The sequence below is a fragment of the Schistocerca cancellata genome, chromosome 2 (genome assembly GCF_023864275.1).
Source record: "Schistocerca cancellata isolate TAMUIC-IGC-003103 chromosome 2, iqSchCanc2.1, whole genome shotgun sequence".
Lineage (NCBI taxonomy): Eukaryota > Metazoa > Arthropoda > Insecta > Orthoptera > Acrididae > Schistocerca > Schistocerca cancellata.
The window spans coordinates 929,249,449-929,277,311 of NC_064627.1; the positions used below are offsets into that span (position 1 = coordinate 929,249,449).

At 42.5% G+C, this 27,863-nt stretch overlaps 1 protein-coding gene and 1 non-coding gene across 3 annotated transcripts in view; both read left to right on the forward strand.

The window, feature by feature from the left end:
- LOC126162884 (uncharacterized) overlaps positions 1-26,149 on the forward strand; it is a 248,543-nt gene extending 222,394 nt beyond the window's left edge. For both annotated transcript variants that reach the window (XM_049919685.1, XM_049919684.1), the window contains exons 4-5: positions 9,243-9,391; positions 25,621-26,149. In XM_049919685.1, the coding sequence (XP_049775642.1) occupies positions 9,243-9,391; positions 25,621-25,902 (431 nt within the window). In that variant the 3' untranslated portion in view covers positions 25,903-26,149. The remainder of the gene's footprint in view (positions 1-9,242; positions 9,392-25,620) is intronic.
- On the forward strand, positions 21,162-21,236 carry Trnat-ugu (transfer RNA threonine (anticodon UGU)). The gene has a single exon. It is a non-coding gene; the product is annotated as a tRNA-Thr (tRNA).
- Positions 26,150-27,863: the final 1,714 nt, after the last annotated feature.

Sequence of the window (27,863 nt, forward strand, 5' to 3'; positions counted from 1 at the left end):
CTGTGACCATGCAGTGCATTTGACCTGCGGTCTTCGCACACTGGCGCTGGTACCAGTCCACATACGCAGAGGTGTGTTGGTGCAGCGAATAAGTGTGCAGACATTTTCAGACGTGCCAATGGTGACTGTGTGTTAAAAATGGCTCAAAGAACACATATTGATGACGTTACGAGGGGTAGAATACTAGGGCGACTGGAGGTTGGTCAAACACAGCAGGTCGTAGCATGGGCCCTCCGTGTGTGTGTGTGTTGGGGTTTATGGGCGCTCAACATCGAGGTCATCAGCGGGGCCCTCAGTGTGCCACAAAATGTGATCTCACGATTATAGCAACGATTCCAGCAGACAGGAAACGTGTCCAGACGCTACAGTGCGGGACGTCCACAGTGTACAACACCACAAGAAGACCGATATCTCACTATTAGTGCCCGCAGACGGCCACGGAGTACTGCAGGCAGCCTTGCTCGGAACCTCACCGCAGCCACTGGAACAGTCTACAGACGACTGAACAGACATAGTTCATTCGCCCTGAGACCTGCAAGGTGCATTCCACTGACTCTTGGTCACAGGAAAGCCCGTAAAGACTGGTGTCAAGTACACAGTACATTGTCATTGGAACGGTGGTCCCAGGTTATGTTCACGAACGAGTCCAGGTATACTCTGAACAGTGATTCTCACCGAGTTTTAATCTGGAGTGAACTAGGAACCAGATGCCAACCCCTTAATGTCCTTGAAAGGGACCTGTATGGAGGTCGTGGCTTGATGGTGTGGGGTGGGATTATGATTGGTGCAAGTACACCCCTGCATGTCTTTGACAGAGGAACTGTAACAGGTCAGGTATATCTGGACGTCATTTTGCACCAGTATGTCCGCCTTTTCAGGGGTGTAGTGGGTCCCACCTTTCTCCTGATGGATGATAACAGAAGGTCCTACCGAGCTGCCATCGTGGAGGAGTACCTTGAAACAGAAGATATCAGGGGAATGGAGTGGTCTGCATGTTCCATCTAACACGTCTGATATGCTCTCGGTCGACGTATCGCTGCACATCTTCAAATCCCTGCGACACTTCAGGAGCTCCGACAGGCGCTGGTGCAAGAATGGGAGGCTATACCCCAGCAGCTGCTCGACCACCTCATCCACAGTAGGCCAACCCGTTGCGCGGCCTGTGTACGTGTGCATGGTGATCATATCCCATATTGATGTCGGAGTACATGCGCAGGAAACAGTGGCGTTTTGCAGCACATGTGTTTCGGAACGGTTTTCTCAACTTATCACCAATACCGTGGACTTACAGATCTGGGTCGTGTGTGTTCCCTATGTGCCTATGCTACTAGCGCCAGTTTTGTGTAGTGCCACGTTGTGTGGCACCACGATCTGCAATTATCCTTAGTTTGAGCATGAGTGTAGTAATCATTACAATGTGCATAGTATTAATTGTCCACTGTAGGATGTGTCACGGCACGGAGGCCCATGGTTGTAGATGTTTCGACAAAAGTTGAATGGTCTCCGTCAGTGCTGACAGATTTTACAGCGGAGCCAACCTAGTCAACTATAATTCGCAGACAACAGGTGCAGTGTATTTAAGATAATTTCCACTTATTGTTCCGTCTCAGTTGCACATTTTAAATTAGATTACATGTTTCGCTCACTCATGATTGTCTTCAGATTTAAGTAGTAGCGTCAGCAACCCGTCTTGCCTACTCAGAAACACATTTCAGAGTACTGTGATTCTGAGTAGAAAAGACAGGTTACTGACGCAACTACTTAGATCTGAAGATAATCCAGAGTGATCGAAACAGGCAACCTAACTAACTGAGACGGAAGAATACATGAGAATGATCTTAAATATCTATACAGTTGCTGGATCTCCCAAGACGATTATGTCGACTATAGTGAATGTGCACTGTGTTCAGCGCATGTGCACAATCGTAAACGAGAGCAGACATAACAAACGGATTTAGAGTTCACTGTAATGTTATTGCAATCTAACTAAATTTTAAATGGCTCGCATTTGTTGATACATTCGATGAAGATACTCTTTGCACACACGATTTAAAGCTATGGTTGATAGGTACCAGAAACAAAAAAAAGTAGGTTCGACGTCATACGTCTTCTACCAACTTCTGTCGAAACAGTTATTCCCATCCACCTCACCATAACTCATAAAACAGTGAACAGCTGAAAGGGGCGGAGGAAGAAAGTGGTAATCCACAGGAGCGTACATTTTATTATTCATGTTGTATATCTGGTTAAACTCAAAGGCAAGAACATATAAATGCAATAAGACAAAACAATTTATTGTGTGCTCAAAATGAAAGATCCAGTTTCAAAACGCTGCAGAAAGAGAAGCACTGTTTAAAGGCACATTTGCACGTTGAGCGGTTATTTAGGAAAAAGTCGTAGTTATAAGTTGAAAAATAAAGATATATTAAAAAACCACAGATGAAATCCACGGCTGTCCAAGCATTGCCTGTAGCCGCTGGAAAACAGAGGAAGAATTACGATCGTCAGATGACGAAAGTGTAGGTTACTTTTTGTTTGATAGGTCCTGTACAGATCGGACGTGTGTGACACACCGCCATTAACATTATATTATTTCAATATTTTATTCACGAGTTGCAATCACCGGCACTCGTAATCACATGATGTAAGTGTATTTTTAAACTATGTTTCTATTTCAGAATATAATTATTATTAACCCATGTATGTTTTATTTTGTGTCACTACTTATTTGTAAGCTTCTTGAGTGTCTTGGCTTGGCAAAGAAAGAGTCCGTAAATTGAAAAGATAGTCGTCCAGCACTAACCATCGACGTCTTCGGGTGCTGATCTCAAATATCAAGTCCCATATATATAAGATAAAAGGTGAATCTGCAAGAGCGCGGTCATAATTAACATAACGGACAAAGATGGCTTGGCCAAGCACATAAAAAAGCAAAGTTTGTAAAATATCAAACATAATTAATATTGCGTACTGTTATCTCTCTTCTCTGTGTGTAAAGTTCGGATACGAAAAAGACCAATATATATAATCTGCTCAGAATGCCGTCAAATTTGAGCAGCATATTATTGACGCATGGGGAAACGTTATGGTACCATGAAAAATTTAATGAAAATCGTACCGATAGATAGAGCTGCATGCATCTTAACGTGTATGGGGTCGGCTTAAAATGACAATAAACCGCAATACGACGGCTAAGGTTTGAGTTGCACACAATACTAGGCAAGCCCATCCACCACTGCAAACTCTATTTTTAATTGCCCTCAGGCCAAAAGCCGCATAAAATGTAAAATGACATCGGTTTCTAGTTGTCATGAGACAGGCGCAAGACAGGTTCAATGTGCTGCCCACCGTTTTCTTCCACAAGCTGAAATCGAGAAACAGAATTTTCCACAACAGAACGGAGTGTCTCAGGCGTCACTTTCAGAATGCGTTGCGCAATGAATGCCTTCAGCTCAGCTACGTTCATAATGAAGCACTGAACACAACATCTTCCAGATAACCCCACAGCCAGAAGTCACATGGACTAAGATCAGGAGGACGACGGTTCAACCCCTCCTCCGGCCACCCTGATTTAGGTTTTCCGTGATTTCCCTAAATCGCTCCAGGCAAATGCCGGGATGGTTCCTTTAAAAGGGCACGGCCGACTTCCTTCCCCATCCTTACCTAATCCGATGAGACTGATGACCTTGCTGTCTGGTCTCCTTCCCCAAACAACCCAACCCAACTAAGATCAGGTGACGTGGGGAAACGGAAAAATGTTGAAGGTTTGTAATGACGTTGGTGCGAAAAACACTCTCATAGCGTTTACAGGTGACGGTACAGGTAACATGACCCGCACAACTCATCTCCTAGAAAAAACACGGTCCTATGATAGACGATGTCATCAACCCGCATCGCAAGATCACCTTTACAAAGTGAAGTAGTACTGGTTGATGTGCGTGCGGATTTTCCGTTGCCCGTATTCTCCAGTTCTGCGTATGGATATTGGGGATGAAAATGTGCTTCGTCTGTCCACAGAATGTCCATGGCCATTCATTGTCCACTTCAGTACGGGCAAGGAAGCAACTCCTGAACATGGGTGGTTTTGTATGAATAGCAATGCTAAATGCTTCGTAGCAGTTTATGCATTGTGCTCGCAAGCGTGCCAAGCGTTCGGACAATTCCCCGTGCGCTGTATGTTTGCACACCACCACTGCACCCCTCTTGCAATGCTGTGGCCATACCTTCGATAGACGTCGGATCAACTGATTTCCTCCTTCTGTCACACTGCACTTCAAAAGAATCTCTCTTTTCGAATTTTGCAATCATTTGCTCCATATCCTTAGCAAACAGACTTTTTTCATGCCCTTGAGTGTCCAGAACTTCTGCAGGGCTCCTGGCGTACAGTCGCCGTTCTTGTAAAAGAGCTTTACCAGCAGCGCGCTATCCTTCATGTGGATAGTCATGGTAGGACCCTCGGACGCAAACTGAGGAACAGCCGTGTGCCAAGCGCGACTTGTTGGTGTGCATATTCAGACGCTTACAGCCCCAACTATTGGTCAGGTCAAATTTTCGTTTTTTTTTTTTTTTTTGTTCCATGACGTTTCTCATTGCATCAATAATACGCTGTTCAAATTTGATGTCATTCTCAGCGGTGGTTCTCTTTCTACAACATATTGAAACTGAAACGTTAATTATGGACACACTGTAGATACAAGGTACTCGGAAGTTCCCGTTGCAAATTTCGAGGACTTGAAGTGGGGAGTGGATACATAACATTTTGAATTGGAACCCATATCCGGAAACGTCATCCAACGCTACAAAGTCAAAGGCTCCGGCGCCTGTAAATGTATGTACACTACTGGCCATTAAAATTGCTACACCATGAAGATAACGTGCTACAGACGCGAAATTTAACCGACAGGAAGAAGACGCTCTGATATGCAAATGATTAGCTTTTCAGAGCATTCACACAAGGTTGGCGCCGGTGGCGACACCTACAACGTGCTGACATGAGAAAAGTTCCCAACCGATTTCTCATACACAAACAGCAGTTGACCGGCGTTGCCTGGTGAAACGTTGTTGTGATGCCTCGTGTAAGCAGGAGAAATGCGTAACATCACGTTTCCGATTTTGATAAAGGTCGGATTGTAGCCTATCGCGATTGCGGTTTATCGAATCGCGACATTGCTGCTCGCGTTGGTCGTGATCCAATGACTGTTAGCAGAATATGGAATCGGTGGTTTGATGGACTGTGGTACCTTGTTGAAGCTGCATGGGCAGCTGTACCTGTACACGCCATCCAAGCTCTGTTTGACTCAATGGCCAGGTGTATCAGGGCAGTTATTACGGCCAGGGGTGGTTGTTCTGGGTACTGATTCCTCAGGATCTATGCACCCAAATTGCGTGAAAATGTAATCACATGTCAGTTCTAATATAATATATTTGTCCAATGAATACCCGTTTATCATCTGCATTTCTTCTTGGTGTAGCAATTTTAATGGCCAGTAGTGTATGTACGGGGTGATTCGACGACGACGTCACAGACTTCCAGGGATGATGTAAAAGAGTAAATGTATCAATTTGAGGTACGAGTCCCTGTATCGCAAATGAACGAGTCGAAAATTATAAGCGAAAACCGTTCCGATACCTCTGACATGAGAACATTTGTACCGGTACTGCTGTTGCTAAAACTGTAGGGTAGGCGACTTTCAGGGGTGGTAGTATGGACCAAAACAAGAAAAAATGTCTAGAAGACATGGGCTCTGTACTATGAGCACTTTTTAATAAATGAGATTTGTTTCACTTTAGCGAAGCTGAACAAGTGATCATAGCTACTAAGGTATGCATTTTAGAGCACACGTTTACTGGATATTTGTTCTTGTTTTGGGCCATTCTACCTCCCCTGAAAGTTGCATTCCACACTTTTAGTAACAACAGTACCGCTGAATGTATTCAGCTGTTAGAGGTATCAAAATGACTTTTCCCTTGTGACTTTCGCCTCGTTCGTTTCCGAACCAGGGACGCTTACCTCAGATTGATACAGTCGTCCTTCAACACCATCGTTGGAAGTTTGTAACATCATCACGGAATGACCCTGTGCGCAGGATGAACATTTATAAAATCGAACTGCAAGAACGGATTTCTGACTGGAAACGGAGGAAAAAAGATCTTACGAAAATTTGTCCAGAAATGGACGGTGTGGGCGCAATGACAACAAATCGTCCCAGAACACAGTACAGAGCTGATTTGCATCAATGTCACAACAGAAGTTCAACGTGGCCTCCATGGGATGCAGTGCACGCGTTCACACGTCGCATCGTAGAATGCCGCACTTCGGCTTACACAACGTTGGCGGGCCACTTGCCTGGAGTTCGTACTAGGGTTCGTCTCGATACCCTGTAGAAACCGGTCCTCCAAATCTGGTGAATGCACAGTGCGCCGTCTCCCTGCACGTTCGTCTCTCCGGAAGCCTCCATGCTCACACAGACGCCCAAAAATGGCTTGAAATGTGTGATGTGGTTGCTGTCTGTGAGAATACTTGTTTTGGTATAGCCGTGCTCTTCGTTGACCGCTTCCGTCTGCTTGACCGACCATCTCTGCTTGTTCCTAACATGAGTACCTGACCTGCTGCTTACAGCACGCTGCATCAATCACACAGCGTGCTACGCACGAGGAACACAGGACACGTGGTCAGAGGAGCGTTCATTCGTCAGTGCCATCTACGGTAGCGACGATGCGTTTCTGTAAACATGTTCATAGGACCTCTGTCCCTCCATTACCAGTCGGGAATCGGCCCCTGCAGTTTGTTGGTTTTATTTATGTCCACCCTGTATACGTACGGCAACGGCATTGCCGCAGTGGATACATCGGTTCCCGTCTCCGCAGTTAAGCGCTGTCGGGCGTGGCCGACACTTGGATGGGTGACCATCCGGGCCGCTATGCGCTGTTGCCATTTTTCGGAGTGCACTCAGCCTCGTGATGCCAATTGAGGAGCTACTCGACCGAATAGTAGCGGCTCCGATCAAAGAAAACCATCATAACGACCGGGAGAGCCTCGTGCTGACCACACGCCCCTCCTATCCGCATCCTCATCTGAGGATAACACGGCGATCGGATGGTCCCGTTGGGCCACTTGTGGCCTGAAGACGGAGTGCTCTATATGTACGTTTACAGGCGCCGGCGCCCATAACTTTGACGATCTGTAACGTTGTTGGATGATGTTCCCACACACGGGTTCTTATGTAAAACTCGACTCTACCAAGTTCCCTCTACAACCTCTAGAAGTGTGTAACATGAATTGTGGAACACCCTGTACATAGAAACTTCCATTTAATTTTCACATCTAAAACGTTTTAAATTCATTGTAATGAATCACCTTTCTGTTTCTTCTTCTTTCGTCTCATTTAATTATTATTTTCAACTGGATAAAGAGTGGGTTGGCTGTACCACTGATACCCCACCCGGAGCCCATATGGGACACGGGGTGATGGAAAAACAACGGGAGGAAGAAGGGCGAGGTCTGAGTAAAGTGACGTCAGCATATTATAATGGTACAGCTGGGTTTTGAAGGTGTGTGATCCAACCTGTGTACAATTTGCGAATGCGTCAGATTATACAATACTGGCCATTAAAATTGCTACACCAAGAAGAAATGCAGATGATAAACGGGTATTCCTTGGACAAATATATTATACTAGAACTTACATGTTGCAGGCGCAATTTGGGTGCATAGATCCTGAGAAATCAGTACCCAGAACAACCACCTCTGGCCATAATAACGGCCTTGATACGCCTGGGCATTGAGTCAAACAGAGCTTGTATGGCGTGTACAGGTACAGCTGCCCATGCAGCTTCAACATGATAACACAGTTCATCAAGAGTAGTGACTGGCGTATTGTGACGAGCCAGTTGCTCGGCCACCATTTACCAGACGTTTTCAATTGGTGAGAGATCTGGGGAATGTGCTGGCCAGGGCAGCAGTCGAACATTTTCTGTATCCAGAAAGGCCCGTACAGGACCTGCAATATGCGGTCGTGCATTATCTAGCTGAAATGTAGGGTTTCGCAGGGATCGAATGAAGGGTAGAGCCACGGGTCGTAACACGTCTGAAATGTGACGTCCACTGTTCAAAGTGCCGTCAATGCGAACAAGAGGTGACCGAGACGTGTTACCAATGGCACCCCATACCATCACGCCGGGTGATACTCCAGTATGGCAATGACGAATACATGCTTCCAACGTGCGTTCACCGCGATGTCGCCAGACACGGATGCGACCATCATGATGCTGTAATCAGAACTTGGATTCAGCAGAAAAAATGACGTTTTGCCATTCGTGCACCCTGTTTCGTCGTCGAGTACACCATAACAGGCGCTCCTGTCCGTGATGCAGCGTCAAGGGTAACAGCAGTCACGGTCTCCGAGCTGATAGTCCGTGCGGCTGCAAACGTCGTCGAACTGTTCGTGCATGTGGTAGTTGTCTTGCAAACGTCCCCATCTGTTGACTCAGGGATCGAGACGTGGTTGCACGATCCGTTACAGCCATGCGGATAAGATGCCTGTCATCTCGACTGCTAGTGATATGAGGCCGTTGGGATCCGGCACGGCGTTCTGTATTACCCTCCTGAACCCACCGATTCTATATTCTGCTAACAATCATTGGATCTTGACCTACGCGAGCAGCAATGTCGCGATACGATAAACCACAATCGCGATAGGCTACAATCCGACCTCTATCAAAGTGGGAAACGTGATCGTACGCATTTCTCCTCCTTACACGAGGCATCACAACAACGTTTCACCAGGCAACGTCGGTCAACTGCTGTTTATGTATGAGAAATCGGTTGGAAACTTCCCTCATGTCAGCACGTTGTAGGTGTCGCCACCGTCGCCAACCTTGTGTGAATGCTCTGAGAAGCTAATCACTTGCATTCACAGCATCTTCTTCCTGTCGGTTAAATTTTACGTCTGTAGCACGTCATCTTCGTGGTGTAGCAATTTTAACGGCCAGTAGTGTACAAACTCAGGTGGCACATGGAAACAAAGGAATTATTAAGGATAGGATATGCTGGGAGGAGTGAAGCTGTGGGGGCGGGTCGTGAGTCTTGCCTGGCAAGCTCGTTCAGTGAGAGCTTTGTGCCGACGGTAAGGTTCCGGGTTCGATTCCCGATCCAGCACACAGCTTTAACTTGCCAAGCTTCGGAACACGTTGCGTGTTTGGTGCAGTGGTTGGTGATGAAGGAATTGGTTGTGTCTGGACAGACGGCGAGCCGTGGGACCTGCGCTCGGTGTCAGTGGCGACCAGCCTGGGCCTGGAGGAGCTGACGGTGGGCTTCGAGAGGTACGTGGCCGACGTGCGCGCCCTGCCCACCGTGTCCGGCCGCCTGCTCGCCGACATCGACGAGAACGCAGTGAGTACCCGCGCTCTGCACACCTCACTTTCACAGCCTCTCTAGTGCACGACACACCGGCGGCTTACTTGTGAACGCTATTTGTACATTCACTCATCAAACAGTACAAGCCATAAATAACAATATATCGCCAGCTGGTATCTTCTGTGATCTCTCCATGGTCTTCGACTGTGTAGATCATGATACTCTTTTGCAAGGGAAACTTCTCATCGCACCCCACTTAGATTTAGTGGTAAAATGGCCAAATGGGTAACTCGTCAAAAACTGAACTCAGCTCAAGCATGAAAACAGGAACAATATGTACTGAACTGTGAAAAAAGAAACAAAAGTGAAACAGTGAACGGTCCAAGCTCACGATGCGCAACAACGAGCGATTCACAAGAATCACGTCGTCATGATTGTGTGGCCACGGTGTTGGACGGCAAAGCGGGAGATCCGTGTTCAAATCTCGCTCGTGCCCCATTTTTTTTCCACTGAATTATAAACTTTCCGTCTGATCATTGACGTGTCTGTTCTCCCTCTGTAGTCTACGCAATTGTCATACTATACATTGGTTATAGAATATGAGTCACTTGGTAAGAATATAGTACCGTCACAAGTGAATATAATGAATAGCGAGAGCAGGCGAGATGCCACATAGACCTCTCACACAAATCAAACCAACAAATAAACGAGTGTGAACTATGTTATAAACAAAGGAATTCAAGAGTCAAAACTACCAAAATGGAATGCAAGAGTCATAACATATGGTACTTGTCTAGAACAACTAGGAGGTACGAACGTCTCTAGCTCCCTTCCTTACAGCTCGTTATTGCAAATGGACATTACACCACGACACAGACACGAACTTGAATACGGCGAACAGACACGTCAATGATCGGAGGGACAGTTCATAATTTTGTGAAAAAAATGGGGCACGATGGAGATTTGCAAACAGATCTCCCCCTTCGCAGTCCAACACCGTGACCACATAACAAAGATGACGTCACTATTCAAATCCGCTCGATGTTGCACATCGTGAGCTTGGGCCGTTGACTGTTTCCATTTTGCTTCTCTTTTCACAGTTCAGTACACCTTCTTCATGTTTTCATGCTTGATTTGTGTTCACTTTTTGACAGGCTATCCATTGGGCAATCTTACCACTAAATTTGAAGGGGTGCGATGGGGCGTTTCTCTTGTTATAAAAACTGAAGTTTTATAGACTTGATGGTTTTACACACAGCTGGTTTGAGTCATACTTGACAAAGAAGGTTGTGTGAATTATTCACACAATGTTGGAAAGGTGGAAAATTTTAATGATTGAGGAAAATTCACAAAGGGGGTCCCACAGGGTTCAACTTAGGATCCACTTCTATACCTTATATATGTCAACGATCTTCCACTTACCATCCAACAAGCAAAATAGGTACTTTTTGCAGACGTTACTAGTGTTATAATAAATCCCATTAGACAGAAAGCAACAGAACAGTTGGTAAATAATATTTTCAAAACAATTATTAAGTCAATCTCTGAAAACAGGTACTTCCTAAAATTTGAAAAAAACACATTACCTCCACTTCTGTACAGCAAATAGTCATACCAACAATTGATGTGGCACGTTAGCATTAGTCAGTAAGTAGGGTAGAATGTGCAAATTTTTGGGTGTACATATTGATGAAAACTTGAACTGGAAGAAGCATATTACTGAGCTTCTCAAACAATTAAGTCATTGCTAGTCTTGGAAACAAATGTATCACCTTCTTGACACATTTTGCATATTTCCACCCAGTAATCTAGTATGGAATAATTTTCTGGGGTAACTCATCACTTCATCACTTACAAAGAAACTACTGATGGCACAAAAGCGAGCAGTAAGAATAATATGTGATGTTCACCCACAGACATCATATAGGTACCCCGTCAAGGACTAGGCATTTTAACTATGCCGTCACAATACACATTTTCGCTATAGAAATACGTCATTAATAATGCATCACAAATGAGAAGAAAATATTACCCATTGTTAAAGCTGTCAGCTGTCAGTGGTGACACTTAAGTTCAATACGTAGAAATAAAAATTTTTCATAATTTGCCAAGTCACTTAAAATGTGTGACACTTAGCGAGGCAAGTTTTAATCTAATTTAAAATCATTTCTGCTGGACAACCTGTATTCAATTGACGAATTTCTACTTAAAAATGGTAGCCAGTAAAAAGAACAAAAAGAGAATTCATGTTTTCAAGTGTAGTTGCATGAGTAGGAATAAAATGATAACGTGTTCGTTAATGTTAACTGTAATCATTTATACATATTCTGTAAACTGGCTCATTCCACATCATTTCGATAAAAGAATGGTTTAAATGATCTATGGAACATGTAATTAGGTAACTAATTAACTAACTGAGATTAATTGTTTTGTTTGTTGAGATCATAGTTAGAGCCATCACAAAACAACTCCACCTACCACGCAAGGTACGAGAGGATACCCAAAAGAAAATCAGAATAACATTGCCGTGGGCGGAGGTTGTGTAGTACGCATTTTTGCCGCTAGGCGTGTATAGTGCAACTCATTGCCAGCTCAGTGCTGTCTGTGTTGTCGTCCTGGCTTGTTGTGCTCATCTGCAGTGATTGTTTTTGTTAGTGCTGTTTTGTTCTTGTTTCAATTTTTATGATGACAAAAAAAAGTGAAGAACATCCAGCTGTGAAATTTTGAGACAACTGATCAACTGTCAGAAGTTTTAAGAAGATTATGCCACATTCTTTGCCAAAAAAGATCCAACTTGGTTAAACAGGAGACTGGTTCTTCTATCAAGACAATGCATCTGCACATAGAGCCATGTGTGTTAGACAGTTTTTGGCTAAAAATGACATGGTTCCGCCGCCCCACGCACCTTACTCGCCTGACCTGGCTCCGTGCGACTTTTTCTTATTTCCACCATTGCAAGAGGCATGAACGGACACCGATTTGACAACACTGAGGAAGTTAAGAAAAAACGAGGGAGGAGCTGTCGGCCATTTCTAAAGATGGCTACAAAATATGTTTCAAACAGTGGAAGCACCAGTGGGACAAATGTATTACTTGTAATGAAGAGTATTTTGAAGGGCATAAGGTTGGTTTGTAAACAATTTGAAAATATATAGATTTAAAAAAATTATTCCGTTTTGGGTACCCCCTATTATATCAGACAGGCGAAATGCCCTCAGACTTGAAGAAGAACGTAAAAATTCCATTTCTGAAAAGGCAAGTGCTGACAGGTGTGAATATTACTGAACCATCAATTTAATAAGTCATGGTTGCAAAACACTGACACAGATGATGTACACAAGAATGGAAAAACTTGTGGCAGTCGACCTTGCGAAAGTTCAATTTGGGTTCTGGAGAAATGAGGGCAGTTGCGAGGCAACACTGGCCCTGAGACATATCTTAGTAGTTATGCTGGAGAAAGGCAGATGTACACTTTTAGCATTTGTAGATTTAGAGGAAGTTGTTGACAATGTTGATGTGAATACACTCTTTGAAGTTGCGGAGGCAGCCAGTTTAAAATGCAGAGAGCAAAAGTACATCTACAACTTGTACAGAAACCAGACTGCAGTTATAAGATCAAAGGACCACGTAAAACACCCCCATACCATAATACCACCTCCTCTGTACTTCACTGTTGCCACTACACATGATGGCAGTAACGTTCTCCAGGAATTCACCAAACCCAAACCATTTCATGGGATTTCCACAGGGTATAGCGTGATTCATCATTCCAGATGACTCGTTCCCAGTCACCCACAGCCAGTGACGTCCCTCTTCACACCGCCTAAAACATTGCTTAGCACTGACTTCTGAGATGCGTGGCTTAGGAGGACTTGCTCGACCATTGTACTCCATTCTTTTTCCTCCCTACACACCGCCTTTTTTTGCTAACCAGAACGCTGGTTGCAATTTAGAAACCACAAATGATTCCTTACGCTGATTTCATGAGATTTTTCACGACTACCCTCCGCAATGCTCGAAGGTTTCTTGTCCGTCAGTACAGTAGGTCCGCCTGATCTTGGTTAAGCTGTAGTTGTTCGTTCGGGTTCCCACCGCACAAATCACATCACCAGTAGTCGACTCAGGCAGCTCCTCTCCGCCTCTTTTTATACTGACGTGTCGTGACATTTAATGGTCGCATTATGTAGCAGTGTGCAGATACTTTTATCAGATATCGTATTAAAAGGATAGATTTTATTTGATCCTCTTGCTGCCAGCAGTCGTAAGTGGTACACAGAGTTACGGATAAGTAAGAGTTGGCTGATGTGCTTCTCATGTATGGTTTCACGGAATGCAATGAAAGAGCGGCACGACAACCGCTGTGGTGTTCCAACAGTGACGGTAATAATCTGGCAGTACTTTTGCATCCTCCGAAGATTCTTGCACTACTGTTTGTGTTGTGTTGTACGGTCTGGTGGTTACATGCTGTAGGCTTTTCCACTGGTGTGAAGAAACAAGGGTAACTGCGTTAAAAAATCGAATACATTACTACTCTACACTCAAGAGCCAAAGAAACTGGTACGCCTGCTTTATATCGTGTAGGGCCCCTGCGAACACGCTGAAGTGCCACAACACGACGTGGCATGGACTCGACTAATGTCTGGAGTAGTGCTGGAGGGAACTGACACCATGAATCCAGCAGGGCTGTCCATAAATCCGTAAGAGTACGAGGGGGATGAGATCTCTTCTGAACAGCAAGTTGCAAGGCAGCCCAGATACGATCAATAATGCTCATGTCTGGAGAGTTTTGTGGCAAGCGGAAGTGTTTAAACTCAGAAGAGTGTTCCTGGAATTCTGAACGAGTGGGGTGACCCATTATCCTGCTGGAATTGCCCAAGTGCGTCGGAATGCACAATGGACATGAATGGATGCAGATGTTCAGACAGAATGCTTAAGTACGAGTCACCAATCAGAGTCGTATATAGATGTATCAGGTGTCCCATATCACTCCAGCTGCATACATCCCACGCAATTACAGAGCCTCCACCAACTTGAAGAGTCCCCTGCTGACGTCCAGGGTCCATTGATTCGTGAAGTTGTCTCAATACCCGTACACGCCCATCAGCTTAATACGATTTGAAACGAGACTCGTCCGACCATGCAACATGTTTCCAGTCATCAACAGTCCAATGTCAGTGTTGACGGGCCCAGGCGAGGCGTAAGGCTTTGTGTCGTGCAGTCATCAAGTATACACGAGTGGGCCTTCAGTTCCGAAAGCCCATATCAATGATGTTTCGTTGAATGGTTCGCACGCTGACACTGTTTGATCGCCCAGCATTGAAATCTGCAGCAGTTTGTGGAAGGGTTGCACTTCTGTCATGTTTAACGATTCTCTGCAGTCGTCGTTGGTCGCGGTCTTGCAGGATGTTTTTCCGCCCGCAGCGATGTCAGAGATTTGATGTTTTACCGGATTCCTGATATTCACGGTACTCTCGTGAAATGGTCGTCCGGTAAAACCTCACTTCCTCGCTACCTCAGAGATGCTGTGGCCCATCGCTCGTGCGCCAACTATAACACCACGTTCAGATTCAATTAAATCTTGATAGCCTGCCATGATAGCAGCAGTAACCGATTTAACAACTGCACCACACACCTGTTGTCTTATGTAGACGTTGCCTACCGCAGCGGCGCCGTATTCTGCAAGTTTACATATCTTTGTATTTGAACATGCATGCCTATACCAGTTTCTTTGGCGCTTCAGTGTATCATGAGTCATCAGATACCACAGGTCCCTTGTATCAAAGTAACAGAAAATATTCGCGAAAAACCTCCGTAATTTTGTTTGTGGAGTTCGACCCGTATACAGATAATCTGCTGAGTAGGAGTCAGTACGGAGAAGTTTCTCTAAATGCTGGTGTCTGGTGGAATCTTACAGTTTGGAGAAAATCTGTTGAACGTCTTCTTCCTGTCTGAGCAGTTTCTACAACAATATATGTAGATGCGGAACAATAATATGGCTTTGTTTCTCGCGGAGGCGACGTAGGATCTTACTGTTGAAATGTCAGCATCATTCAGAGGGTTGTAGGAATATTCTAACTACTTGGTCACTGTCTGTCGCCCAAAAACGTTTATAGGAAGAGAACAACATTCGAGAGCATCCATTCTTACCTCCTCATTGCATTTAAAATCATGTGACGACAAAACGTGCTGTTTATCGAATTAACATGCTTTGAATTAAACTTACCTAAATACTTGTCGGATGTTTCGTAATTAACTTAGCGAAGCGAAGTATCGTGTTTACTTTATGCCCACGTTCTGAAAATATTGTAATCTAGCCATTACTTATACTTTTTTGTTTTTAATGATTTCTTATACCAGACTCCGTAATTGTTTTGAATTTTTCGATAAAACGTAACCCAAAAATTTAAAGTGTAGCAGCAAATGTGACTTTTCGCAAGAAATGTCAAATTTTATATTTTCAGGTTCAGTATGTTGTGAATAAAACTCAATGGCAATTAACGAAATCTCTCTTTTTTTAATTTTTTTTAGTGGCCAAAAGTTACCCCTCCTCTCTATGTTCACATTACAGAATTTGCGTTGGTACTGCTAAGATTGCGCTAAAACATATTTTCAGGACCCTACATATACATCAGTACCCATTTAAAAACGACGTTCTTAATAAGGTTTTTTTTTTTAATTTCCTTGTGGTGAGCATGAAGTACCCCCCACCTCCACCACCATCGCTTAGGATGCGTTATGGAAACTACGTTGGTTTTGCTAGGGTTAATGACCACGAAAAGATTCATGGTGAGCATCGTCGTGTGTTCTTCCTAGAGCGAACCTGAGCGCAGCCTTGCTTTTACTCAGGCCTCAGCTAGTGGCGTAGCATTCTGGCTGCTGCGTGCAGGCCGCAAGCCTGTGATCACGTGCCACACGAGCGCTCTCCGATCTGCTAATTACTGTCACCCTGCCGGAACAAACTGCACCCAGAAATTACACGTTTCGCTCTCGCTGCTGTCCTTGCAGGGAATTCATCGTTCTACTCCTGGGAAGCGTTGACTTCTGTCAAGGTCACCTTAGGACATCACATGTTTTGAGTTATTACAGGTAAAGTCTATCTTTACCCGCGTGGAACATTCCAATTTCCAAACAAACGTCACATTTCGAGTGTGTGAATTCGACATTCCCAAAACCGGACAGAGGATCCCAGTGTATCAAAAACTGGTAGGGTAGATGTTCTTGCATGACAGACAGAACCAGAGTCTTTTGCTGGGTATAATAAGTATACTAAGAAATAATAATTAAACAAAAACTGATGATGGGATTAATGTGAGGTTTGAGATTTAATAGCGGGGCTCTCTTGCTAACATCAGTCACACGCAAATGCTACTTGAATGATCTGAGATCGATGAAACAATTCGACTGATTGTGCTGGTGTGTGAATTTCTGTGCAATGGAGGCGGCACAATAGCTAAAGATAATTAGAAAGCGACTGCAGTGCAAGAGAAGCAGAATAACACGCATGCACACTTCACGTACAGTACTAATGTAACTTCCCAAACCACTTAAAAATGAGAATAAAATCCTGAAACCTGACGTGCTACGCATGAGGAAACCAAACTGGCGCAGTACATCAGTATTTAAATCGTTATTGGTGCAGTTGCAGTAGTTCAAAAAAAATTGTTTGTTATGGGCAAAACAAAGTATCTAATCTTAATCTAATCATCCACAAGCAGTTGAGGGAAGTGGTGAAGATTACTCTCCCATGCAAATTTACGAAGTGGTGTATAATGATTCCTTCATATTGAAATACGTGAATTCATAATAGACTTTTAGTTGTGGGTGCTGCACTTCGAAACGGATTTTTCTTCTTTTCGAATGCGAAACTGACCAGCTAGTTAGTTACATTGACATAATTAGATCATATTCAAAATAAAATATATGAATTATTTTTGTATATGCAGCATGTTGTTTATTGGGGCTTATGGAACTGACACACAGTATTTTCCTCTACTGAAGAACTTATCAACGACATAGAAAAAAGTCAAAGTGTGACTATTATTACTAGCTTTAGAACATACCTCTATAGTAAATTTATTACGTGTTTTCTTTTTCTAGATATTTTATCATAAAGTATTTTAGCTATGGCCTAAACATTTTTATGATCCAAGAATAGACTCACATATTCAAACTGGAAAAGTTTGTTGCAAAAATTCCTAATGCTAAAAACGTGATATTTTTGTGGCTTATCAAGAGACATACTCTGACCGGTGTGAAAAATGTATCATTTCCACGTCTGAAGCAAAATATATTTTCAATACTCTGTTTTAAATTCTGGTCATTTTTATGACACTAATCTGATATTTTATGATAAAATATTGTGGTACATATACATCTAGATGTCTAACAACGAAAAAAAGCCTAATATAAACAAATAAAGCTAGAGGTGTGGAAGTAACACGAATGGATTCAACACTTCACACTTCATGGGCCTCTCTTCGCGTCTTCAAAAGATGTACTACCTCTTCTTGCACCAATCACAGCATCCAGAATTTCAAGTATGCTCCTGATTAATGCTGCGATGACCTCTTAAGGAAAAGTTTCTCATTTTTTCAGGGTTTCTTCCCCTAGGTCCTGTGTGATATCTGAATAGTGCCGATGGGCCCCTTCTTCCTAGCTGTTCCAATGCATGCTAAATAGGATTCAAATCAAGGCTCTGAGCAGGCTAAGCCATAGCATGAATCTTCTCTTCATCCAAGAACTCTTCTACAATTATTGCAACATATTGACGTACACTGGTGTAAAATCATCACCAATAAATGGAGCGAAAGGTGCAACATGCTGCAAAAGGAATTCCTCCAAATACCGATATTCAATAAGTCCCCCAAACTCCACATAGATCAAATCCATCCTTGCATTCATACTGATTCCTGCCCACACCATCAGAGAATCGCCACGAAAAAGTGTCCTGGAAGAGAATGTGCGAAGACAATACCTTTCCCAGGCCTTCTACAAAACATTTCTCTACCGTCGGGTCATCGCAGGCCAAATTGCGACTCATTGGTGAATAACACTTGCTCTCGTCGTTGCAATCTCCAACCGCGATAGCCCCTTGACGAACGTAGTCAGCTCTCTGGCGAGTTCTGAGCCTGTAGCAGGTCTTCTGGACTGAAGATTAGCTCCTTCCAGTCTCCTTCAAACGGTTCTTTACCAACACTGAGCCCTCGAATATGGCATAGCCGACTTTGTGCTTCAACAGCAGTGGTGCGACGGTTGCAGAGAATTTGAAGGTGTAAGAAGTGACCATCTCTTGCCGAGGTTGCTCCTCCTGGGCCTGATCCTGGCTTCCTTGCATGACCTCCAGTTTCACTGTATCTTTTTGCGGTTCTGGAAATGGTGGAAGGTGTAATTATCTGACAAACAGGAAACAAAAAGTTGTAGTAGACAGTCAAGATGGTGTCCCATTATCTTCAGAATGGGGTACCATCACATGTGGAGTGCCGCAGGGCTCAGTTCTGGGCCCCCTACTTTTTATTATATTTGTAAATGATCTCTCTCTCTATACCGAATATTGTAGATTCACCATTTTCACTTATGACACTACACTACTTATTGATAATTCAGTAGATTAACTTGAGGTAACAGCAAATGAGGTTTTAAATGAAATGGTGAACTGGTTTAACATTAATGGTCTTTCTTTAAATTACTGTAAAACGAACTACATTCAGTTCCACACAACATCCAAAGATGAGGAAATAGTAGTAAAAATAGGTGAGCAGACAATAACCAGGGTTGATTCCTCAAAATACCTAGGCTTGCATATTGATAGCAAACTGAATTGGTCAAACCACATCCTGAGACTATGCAAAAGACTAAGTTCAGCAACATACGCATTGCACATTGTTTCTTCATATAGAAATATGGAAACCATGAAGTCAGTGTATTAGGGTTACTTTCATGCAATTATGGCATTTGGAATTATATTTTGGGGAAATCAGCCACTGGCTAAAAGAGTACTGTGTGTACAAAAAAGAGCCATAAAGATCATGTGTGGAGTCCATCCCAGAGCCACATGCAGGAATCTTTTTAAGAAGCGAAATACTTACATCCACTGCGCAATATATATTCTCTTTGATGTGCTTTATAAGGAAAGAAAAATCCATCTTTAAGCTGAATAGTGCATATCACAGTCGCAATACTAGAAGGAAACATGATATCAACTATGAACAGCCAAATCTAAGTATGGTACAGAAAGGAGTCCATTTCAGTGGCTGTAAGATTTTTAATGCCCTCCCTTCAAGAAATAAGTGTTTGGTAGATGATGATCTCTTCTTCAAAACAACCTTAAGGCGGTTCATATTGCAAGAATCATTTTATACAATAGAAGAGTTCCTGAACTACAGTGTTTAACATTTCTTGTATTGTAAATTGTAACACTTATTATTTTGTAATCTTTATTGATCTCTAAAATTTATTTTTTGTAGTGGGACCTAAGTTACTGTTTACTGTTTTTGTTTTGTAATCTCTATCTATCTCTAAAATGTATTTTTGTAGTGGGGTCTAAGTTACTGTTTACTGTTTTTGTTTTGTTTTATGTATTACCATAAATTCTGGCCAAAAGCTTGTAAAATTGACATGTTCCATATCCTGTGATAGTGTCACAACATGGATCACTGGAACAAGAGATAAATAAAATAAATAAAGTAATACATGCTGAGATCATCTTCCAACAAAGCAACAGCTTTAACAACATCCTCAGTGCTTAACGATGTGATTACTCCGGAAAACTAATTAAGATAATTGCAGAAAGATCCTATAAACACGTGTGATTGAAGAGGGAACAAGTATTACAAGAGTGGGAAAACATATTATTGCCTCACAGCCTTGTTGTGTTTTTCATGTTGCTCAGGAGATAACAATCGAGATTAGTTCAATAAACAACTGTCGCTTCATTATTTGCTTACAAAGCAACGCCAATAACTTACCAATAACGTACCCCATCAGAATTGTACATGGGACATTCAATGAGGAATGCAACACTCTTTTTTCTTGGCCAATTTCGGTTGACGTAATGCGGATTTCATTGTGGGACATCGCTTCAGTCACTACAATTTAATGAAGTTCAAATAGGTGGTGACAATATATGTAGCCTTCAAAATGGCATCTGTAACGAAGGTGTGCTTCAAGCAGAGAGCTGTCACTGAGTTTCTGAGTTTCTTTTTGCAGAAAACCAGAGCATCACAGATAGTCATGAGCACTTGCAGAATGTCTACAGAGACCTGGCAGTGATCAAAAGCATGTTGAATTGTTGGTTGAGAGGTCTTTCATCACTGCAACAAGGTCACGCAAACCTGTTTGATCTCCCATGAGCCGGCCAGCTGCACACGGCTATGACTCCTGCAATACTGGAACATGTGGACACTCACATTCAAGGTGATCAACAGATCACGATCAAACATTTTGTTGCTCAACTGGATGTCTCTGTTGATAGTGCTAAAACACTCGTCCACCAGTTGTGGTACTCAAAGATGTGTGCCCGTTGGGTTCCCCACCATCTAACAGAAGACATAAAGAACAATGAAGGACCACCTGTGTAGAATTGCTTAAGTATTACGAGGCTGATCATGTCAATTTTCTGTTCAACATCATCACAGGCAATGAAACATTGGTTCATCACTTCAAACGTCCGCCCCCGGTAGCTGAGTGGCCAGCGCGACAGAATGTCAATCCTAAGGGCCCTGGTTCGATTCCCGGCTGGGTCGGAGATTTTCTCCTCTCAGGGACTGGGTGTGGTGTTGTCCTAATCATCATCATTTTCATCCTCTGTGCCCTCAGTGGCTCAGATGGATAGAGCGTCTGCCATGTAAGCAGGAGATCCCGGGTTCGAGTCCCGGTCGGGGCAGACATTTTCAACATGTCCCCAGCGAAGTACATCAACACCTGTTTGCAGCTATGGTGTCCATTTAATTATCATTTCATTTCTAGCAAAGCTGCATGGTCATCTACGGTAACTGTTCTTTCAGGAACAGATACTACCGTCATATATAGTTAAAATATGGCTTGCCAGCCACTGACCTTCTTGTGCAAATGCACACACTATGCCTGAACTAATACGGGACTTGGTAGATTAATCTTCCACAAGTAATGAGTATGATGGGCAAACATCTATCAGGCACACTATGAATGTAGTGGTGTGGACATGTTGGGAATGTGGGTCTCAGGGGGCGCGTGCAAGGGATAAGTCCCTGCAGGCACACTATCCTCTGTGCCCTTGGTGGCTCAGATGGATAGAGCATCTGCCATGTAAGCAGGAGATCCCAGGTTCGAGTCCCAGTCGGAGCACACATTTTCAACATGTCCCCAATGAAGTACATCAACACCTGTTTACAGCCAGGGTGTCCATTTATCATCTCATTTCTAGCAAAGCTTCATGGTCATTTGTGGTAACTGTTCTTTCGGGAACAGATACTATCGTCATACATAAATCATTTATTATGTGTTGCATGCACAAGCCACTAAGCATATAAAGATACTGTTTAAAGCCACTGGAAACTCTTCTGTCTACTTAAACTGTAAAATTGCTAAAAATTGTTTTAGAGTTTTTCAGTAATATTTTAGATGGAAATCAAGAAAAAAAACAACATTTGAAAAACTATTAATTTACTCTCAGTTGCACTATTTTCATTCTATTATACATGCAAACAGCTGTATCTTGGAAAACACTGAAGATAGAGCATATATTTATGTGATGATGGTCCATTCTGTTTCTGCCTGAAATGCCATGTGTAAAGTACTGCAGAAAACAGTTGACTGTTGTGTATTGTCATCACCTACAATCACTACATGAAAGATCAGCATCCCTCATAGACAATGGAGGGTGAACTATTGCCAAATTATGATGTTTGGAAAGTTGTAAATGATTGGTCCTCTTGAATATTATTATTATTATTATTATTATTATTATTATAGTACTGCAGACACAGTGAAGTATGTTCAAAAGACATGGAACAAAGAGAAGCAGACAAGTGATGAATGAGGTAATGAATCACAAAATCTGACATTATCACAGGATGACAAACAGACCACACACAGAGCTTTGACAAATGTAAAGCTTCATGCTGAGTACAGAAACAGGATTGTTCTATTGTTACACCTGTGCCACATTCTGTGAGTTGCCAAATCTGCCAAATCTTTGATGTCAAAATTCACCATTTAATCATCTGGCATAACAGTTCAATGATTTCCACAGATGAAATAATGCACAAAATCACTAAACAAATAAACAACATTCATTCATGCATTCATTCATTCATTGTGTTCCACAGTTGCAATCATGTACAGCAACATTCAAGGGCATGGACTGCTTCAAGATATTCATTAACAAAAGATAAGCAAACCACAGAAGCTTAATCTGTATACAGTATTAATAATAAACTATCAGTATACTGCTTAATGCTATTCATGCTAATGTCTGAGAAACTGGATCATATAAATTAGAAAGAAAGCTGCTGTTTTGAAAAATATTTCCACCCCCTCAGTTGCACTTAGAGAGGCAGAGGGATGGATAAACATTCCAATGTATGAGACTCACAATACACCAACATAGTTTTGGAGAAACATCATCCACACGGTTCTGAAGACAGCAAGAGCCAACAAGTGTGAGAATTACTGCAGAATCAGCTTAACAGCTCATGCATCCAAGTTGCTTACATGAATAATAAAAAGAAGAATGGAAAAGAAAATTGAGGATGTGCTAGATGACGATCAGTTTGGCTTTAAGAAATGTAAAGAACTAGAGAGGCAATTCTGACATTGTGGTTAATAATGGAAGCAAGACTAAAGAAAAATCAAGCCACGTTCATAGGATTTGTCAACCTGGAAAAAGCGTTTGATAATGTAAAATGGTGCAAGATGTTCAAAATTCTGAAAAAAGTAGGGGTAAGCTGTAGGGAGAGATGAGTCATATACAATATGTACAACAGCTGAGAGGAAGTAATAAAGTGGATGACCAAGAACAAAGTGCTGGTATTAAAAAGGGTGTAAGACAAAAATGTAGCCTTTCACGCCTACTGTTCAATCTGTACATCAAGGAAGCAATGATGGAAATAAAAGAGAGGTTCAGGAGTGGAATTAAAATTCAAGGTGAAAGAATATCAGTGATACAATTCACTGATGGCATTGCTAACTTGAGTGAAAGTGAAGAAGAATTATACGATCTGCTGAACGGAATTAACAGTCTAATGAGTACAGAGTATGGATTGGGAGTAAATTGAAGAAAGATGATGGTAATGAGAAGTAACAGAAATGAGAACAGCGAGAATCTTAACATCAGGATTGATGGTTATGAAGTAGCTGAAGTTAGGGAATTTTGCTACCTAGGCAGTAAAATAGCCAATGGTGGATGGAGCAAGAAGGACATCAAAAGCAGACTAGCAATGGTGAAAAGGGAATTCGTGGCCAAGAGAAGTCTACTAATATCAAATATCAGCCTTAATTCGAGGAAGAAATTTCTGAGAATGTACCTCTGGAGTACAGCATTTTATGGTAGTGAAACATGGACTGTAGGAAAACTGGAACAGAAGAGTATCAAAGCGTTTGAGATGTGATGCTACAGATGAATGTTGAAAATTAGGTGGACTGATAAGGTAAGGAATGAGGAGTTTCTGCACAGAATCGGAGAACATCCAGAACATGTGGAAAACACTGATAAGGAGAAGAGACAGGATGATAGGACATCTATTAAGACCTGTGGGGATGACTTCCATGGTACTAGAGGGAACTGTCAAGGACAAAAACTGTAGAGGAGGACAGAGATTGGAGAACATTCAACAAATGATTGAGGGTGTAGGTTGCAAGTGCTACTCTGAGATAAAGAGGTTACCACAGGAGAGGAATTTGTGGTGGGCTGCTGGGCTGCATCAAACCAGTCAGAAGACTGATGACCAAAAAAAAAAGAAAAAAAATAGACAGAAACTTGTTGAATAGCTTTGTACTGAAGTACATAACACCACTCTGAATCTTAGACAAGAAGCCAAAGTGTACATGAAAAATATTTTCATGCTTTGTAGTGCAGTCGAATACATTGCAGTTCAGTTGAAAATGATTTTTATTGTCAATGAAAAAAATCATTAATCAGTAAATGTACTGAAAAATATCATAAGGATTCCAAGATCCTTAACAAGGTTTCTCCGGAATGTGCTATTATCTACTTTACACAATATTCTTGCTATTCATTTCTGCTTTGTAGATATTATATTTACTTTTGTTTCAGGTACAGTGTACACTCTAGTTTCTTAATTAGTTTCTGTAAGTGTTGATTTTGTTTTAAATTGTTATCCATCTGGACCCCAAGAAATTGTACCTAGAATGTTTCATTTAGTGTATGGCTGTTATTAATGTCTACTCATGGTGCTAGCAGATCATTTTTGCTGTGGCCTCAGTGACCAGGGACAGTAGTCAGGTGTGTGTGAATTGTGCTTGCATGAATGTGTGTGCATTTTCTACATTAGAAGAAGGCCTATTGGCTGGGATCTCATATGTATAACAGTCTTTTTGTTGCGGTTGTCTGTGGCTCAAGCTCTCCTCTATATGGTGAGTAGCGATCTATCCTTTTCATAATATTGTATTTTTTTTTCAAAATGGGGGCTTTTCTGTTAACTTTTATTAGCTTAAGATTAGTTAGTTCAGGTAAGCACAAGCAATTTATATGAGCTTAACATTAGTAACAACTACTTCACTTATTAAATATATTCTTGGCTCAATTCACATCCCTAAAGGTTCTCCTTTATGATGGAACCCTAAAAACACAATGAATGAATGAATAATACAAATTCACATCATACCCATAAAAGGTACACAGTTATTGCTAAATACATCTCTGTGTATGCAAATATTACATAACTTTTCTTATTTGGTGTAACTGAAGTAAAAACACACCTATCTAATGTAGTAGAAATAACAAACTTGTAAACTGTTGCTAACATTGTTAATACAGACTTCTATGTTGTAGTATTTTTAAGAAATAGACATTTAAGTCAGTTGTACTGCATATATGCCGTGCATATCTGTAAACATGAAATTAAAATATGGTTAATTCATAATAGTAGGATTTTTTCTTCTTACACTCATTTCAGAAAGAAAATGGTTAACCAATATGCATCTTTTGCAATAAAACAGTTAATAAAATCTCTATTACAAACAAAAATCAGAACATGTGTATCTTGTAGAAAAGCAGCTGGTAAGAATTTGAAGTAACTGTTTATGACAGTTATGTTTCTTTTTTTCAGGTACTGCTAAATATATCATTTAGTAAAAGAGATGATGATCCAAAAGGCTGTGACGTGGTCCTACAGGAACTGGATATACAACGTCTGGAGGGAATAAATTTGAAGCTGACAGGCTTAGGTCCTTTTAATTGGCTCCTGTCACGTATAGCAACATGGCTTACAAAACATTCTCAGGATAAAGTGGCAGATGTTGTTGAAAAGGAACTGGCTCAAATTGCAAACAAAGAACTTCAAAACATACCTTGTGATGCTGATTTTATAACTGCAATAAGCATGCTTTGAGTCTGAACACCCATCAGTGAACCGTCTTAACAAATACTGACATGTGAATAATTGGCTGCCAACTGTCCTCATTCTGAGAACCAGGACAAAATGTAGATACAAAGTAGACTGCATGTATCCAGATTGGAGAAAACTGCTGTATGAAAGTGTTGCATCTGTCATTACAAATCTCATGTTTTATCATTAATCAACAAACAAAAACATTTGTCTGATACATCAAAACCAAATAAATAAGTAAAATTCTGTGTCCCTATATTTTTTTATTAATATGATTTATTTACTTGATGTAATACAATATTTCTTGTGCTCATAATGGGCTCAATCCCAGCTGAGCATGATTTGTAACAAAAGTGTGTTCTGTTTCACTTTTTTAAAGCTCTTTGATACTTTTTTAGTTATGTCACATCACTTATACATCTCAAACATCTCTTACACTGTACAATATTTGAACATAGAAAACGAGCTCCAAGTTTTAAAATGTATATGCCCAACACTTCACACAAGCCACATGGTTTAATTCTTGCTGTTTGGTGCAAATTTCTTAACTGCTTTATCATATGCTTTTACATATTCACTTTGTGAATAACTGTGCAATGTCCAGCACAGATTATTTTTTAGTACGCCATATGTTAGAATATTTCCCATTCCTTTCTCAGATGTATTGTGGAAAGAATAATTGCTTGCATATGTCTGTGTATCCTGCTAATACTCTTCATGGACTCTATAGCACCAAACCTAGGAGGCTGACAAATACACTCCTGGAAATTGAAATAAGAACACCGTGAATTCATTGTCCCAGGAAGGGGAAACTTTATTGACACATTCCTGGGGTCAGATACATCACATGATCACACTGACAGAACCACAGGCACATAGACACAGGCAACAGAGCATGCACAATGTCGGCACTAGTACAGTGTATATCCACCTTTCGCAGCAATGCAGGCTGCTATTCTCCCATGGAGACGATCGTAGAGATGCTGGATGTAGTCCTGTGGAACGGCTTGCCATGCCATTTCCACCTGGCGCCTCAGTTGGACCAGTGTTTGTGCTGGACGTGCAGACCACGTGAGACGACGCTTCATCCAGTCCCAAACATGCTCAATGGGGGACAGATCCGGAGATATTGCTGGCCAGGGTAGTTGACTTACACCTTCTAGAGCACGTTGGGTGGCACGGGATACATGCGGACGTGCATTGTCCTGTTGGAACAGCAAGTTCCCTTGCCGGTCTAGGAATGGTAGAACGATGGGTTCGATGACGGTTTGGATGTACCGTGCACTATGCAGTGTCCCCTCGACGATCACCAGTGGTGTACGGCCAGTGTAGGAGATCGCTCCCCACACCATGATGCCGGGTGTTGGCCCTGTGTGCCTCGGTCGTATGCAGTCCTGATTGTGGCGCTCACCTGCACGGCGCCAAACACGCATACGACCATCATTGGCACCAAGGCAGAAGCGACTCTCATCGCTGAAGACGACACGTCTCCATTCATCCCTCCATTCACGCCTGTCGCGACACCACTGGAGGCGGGCTGCACGATGTTGGGGCGTGAGCGGAAGACGGCCTAATGGTGTGCGGGACCGTAGCCCAGCTTCATGGAGACGGTTGCGAATGGTCCTCGCCGATACCCCAGGAGCAACAGTGTCCCTAATTTGCTGGGAAGTGGTGGTGCGGTCCCCTACGGCACTGCGTAGGATCCTACGGTCTTGGCGTGCATCCGTGCGTCGCTGCGGTCCGGTCCCAGGTCGACGGGCATGTGCACCTTCCGCCGACCACTGGCGACAACATCGATGTACTGTGGAGACCTCACGCCCCACGTGTTGAGCAATTTGGCGGTACGTCCACCCGGCCTCCCGCATGCCCACTATACGCCCTCGCTCAAAGTCCGTCAATTGCACATACGGTTCACGTCCACGCTGTCGCGGCATGCTACCAGTGTTAAAGACTGCGATGGAGTT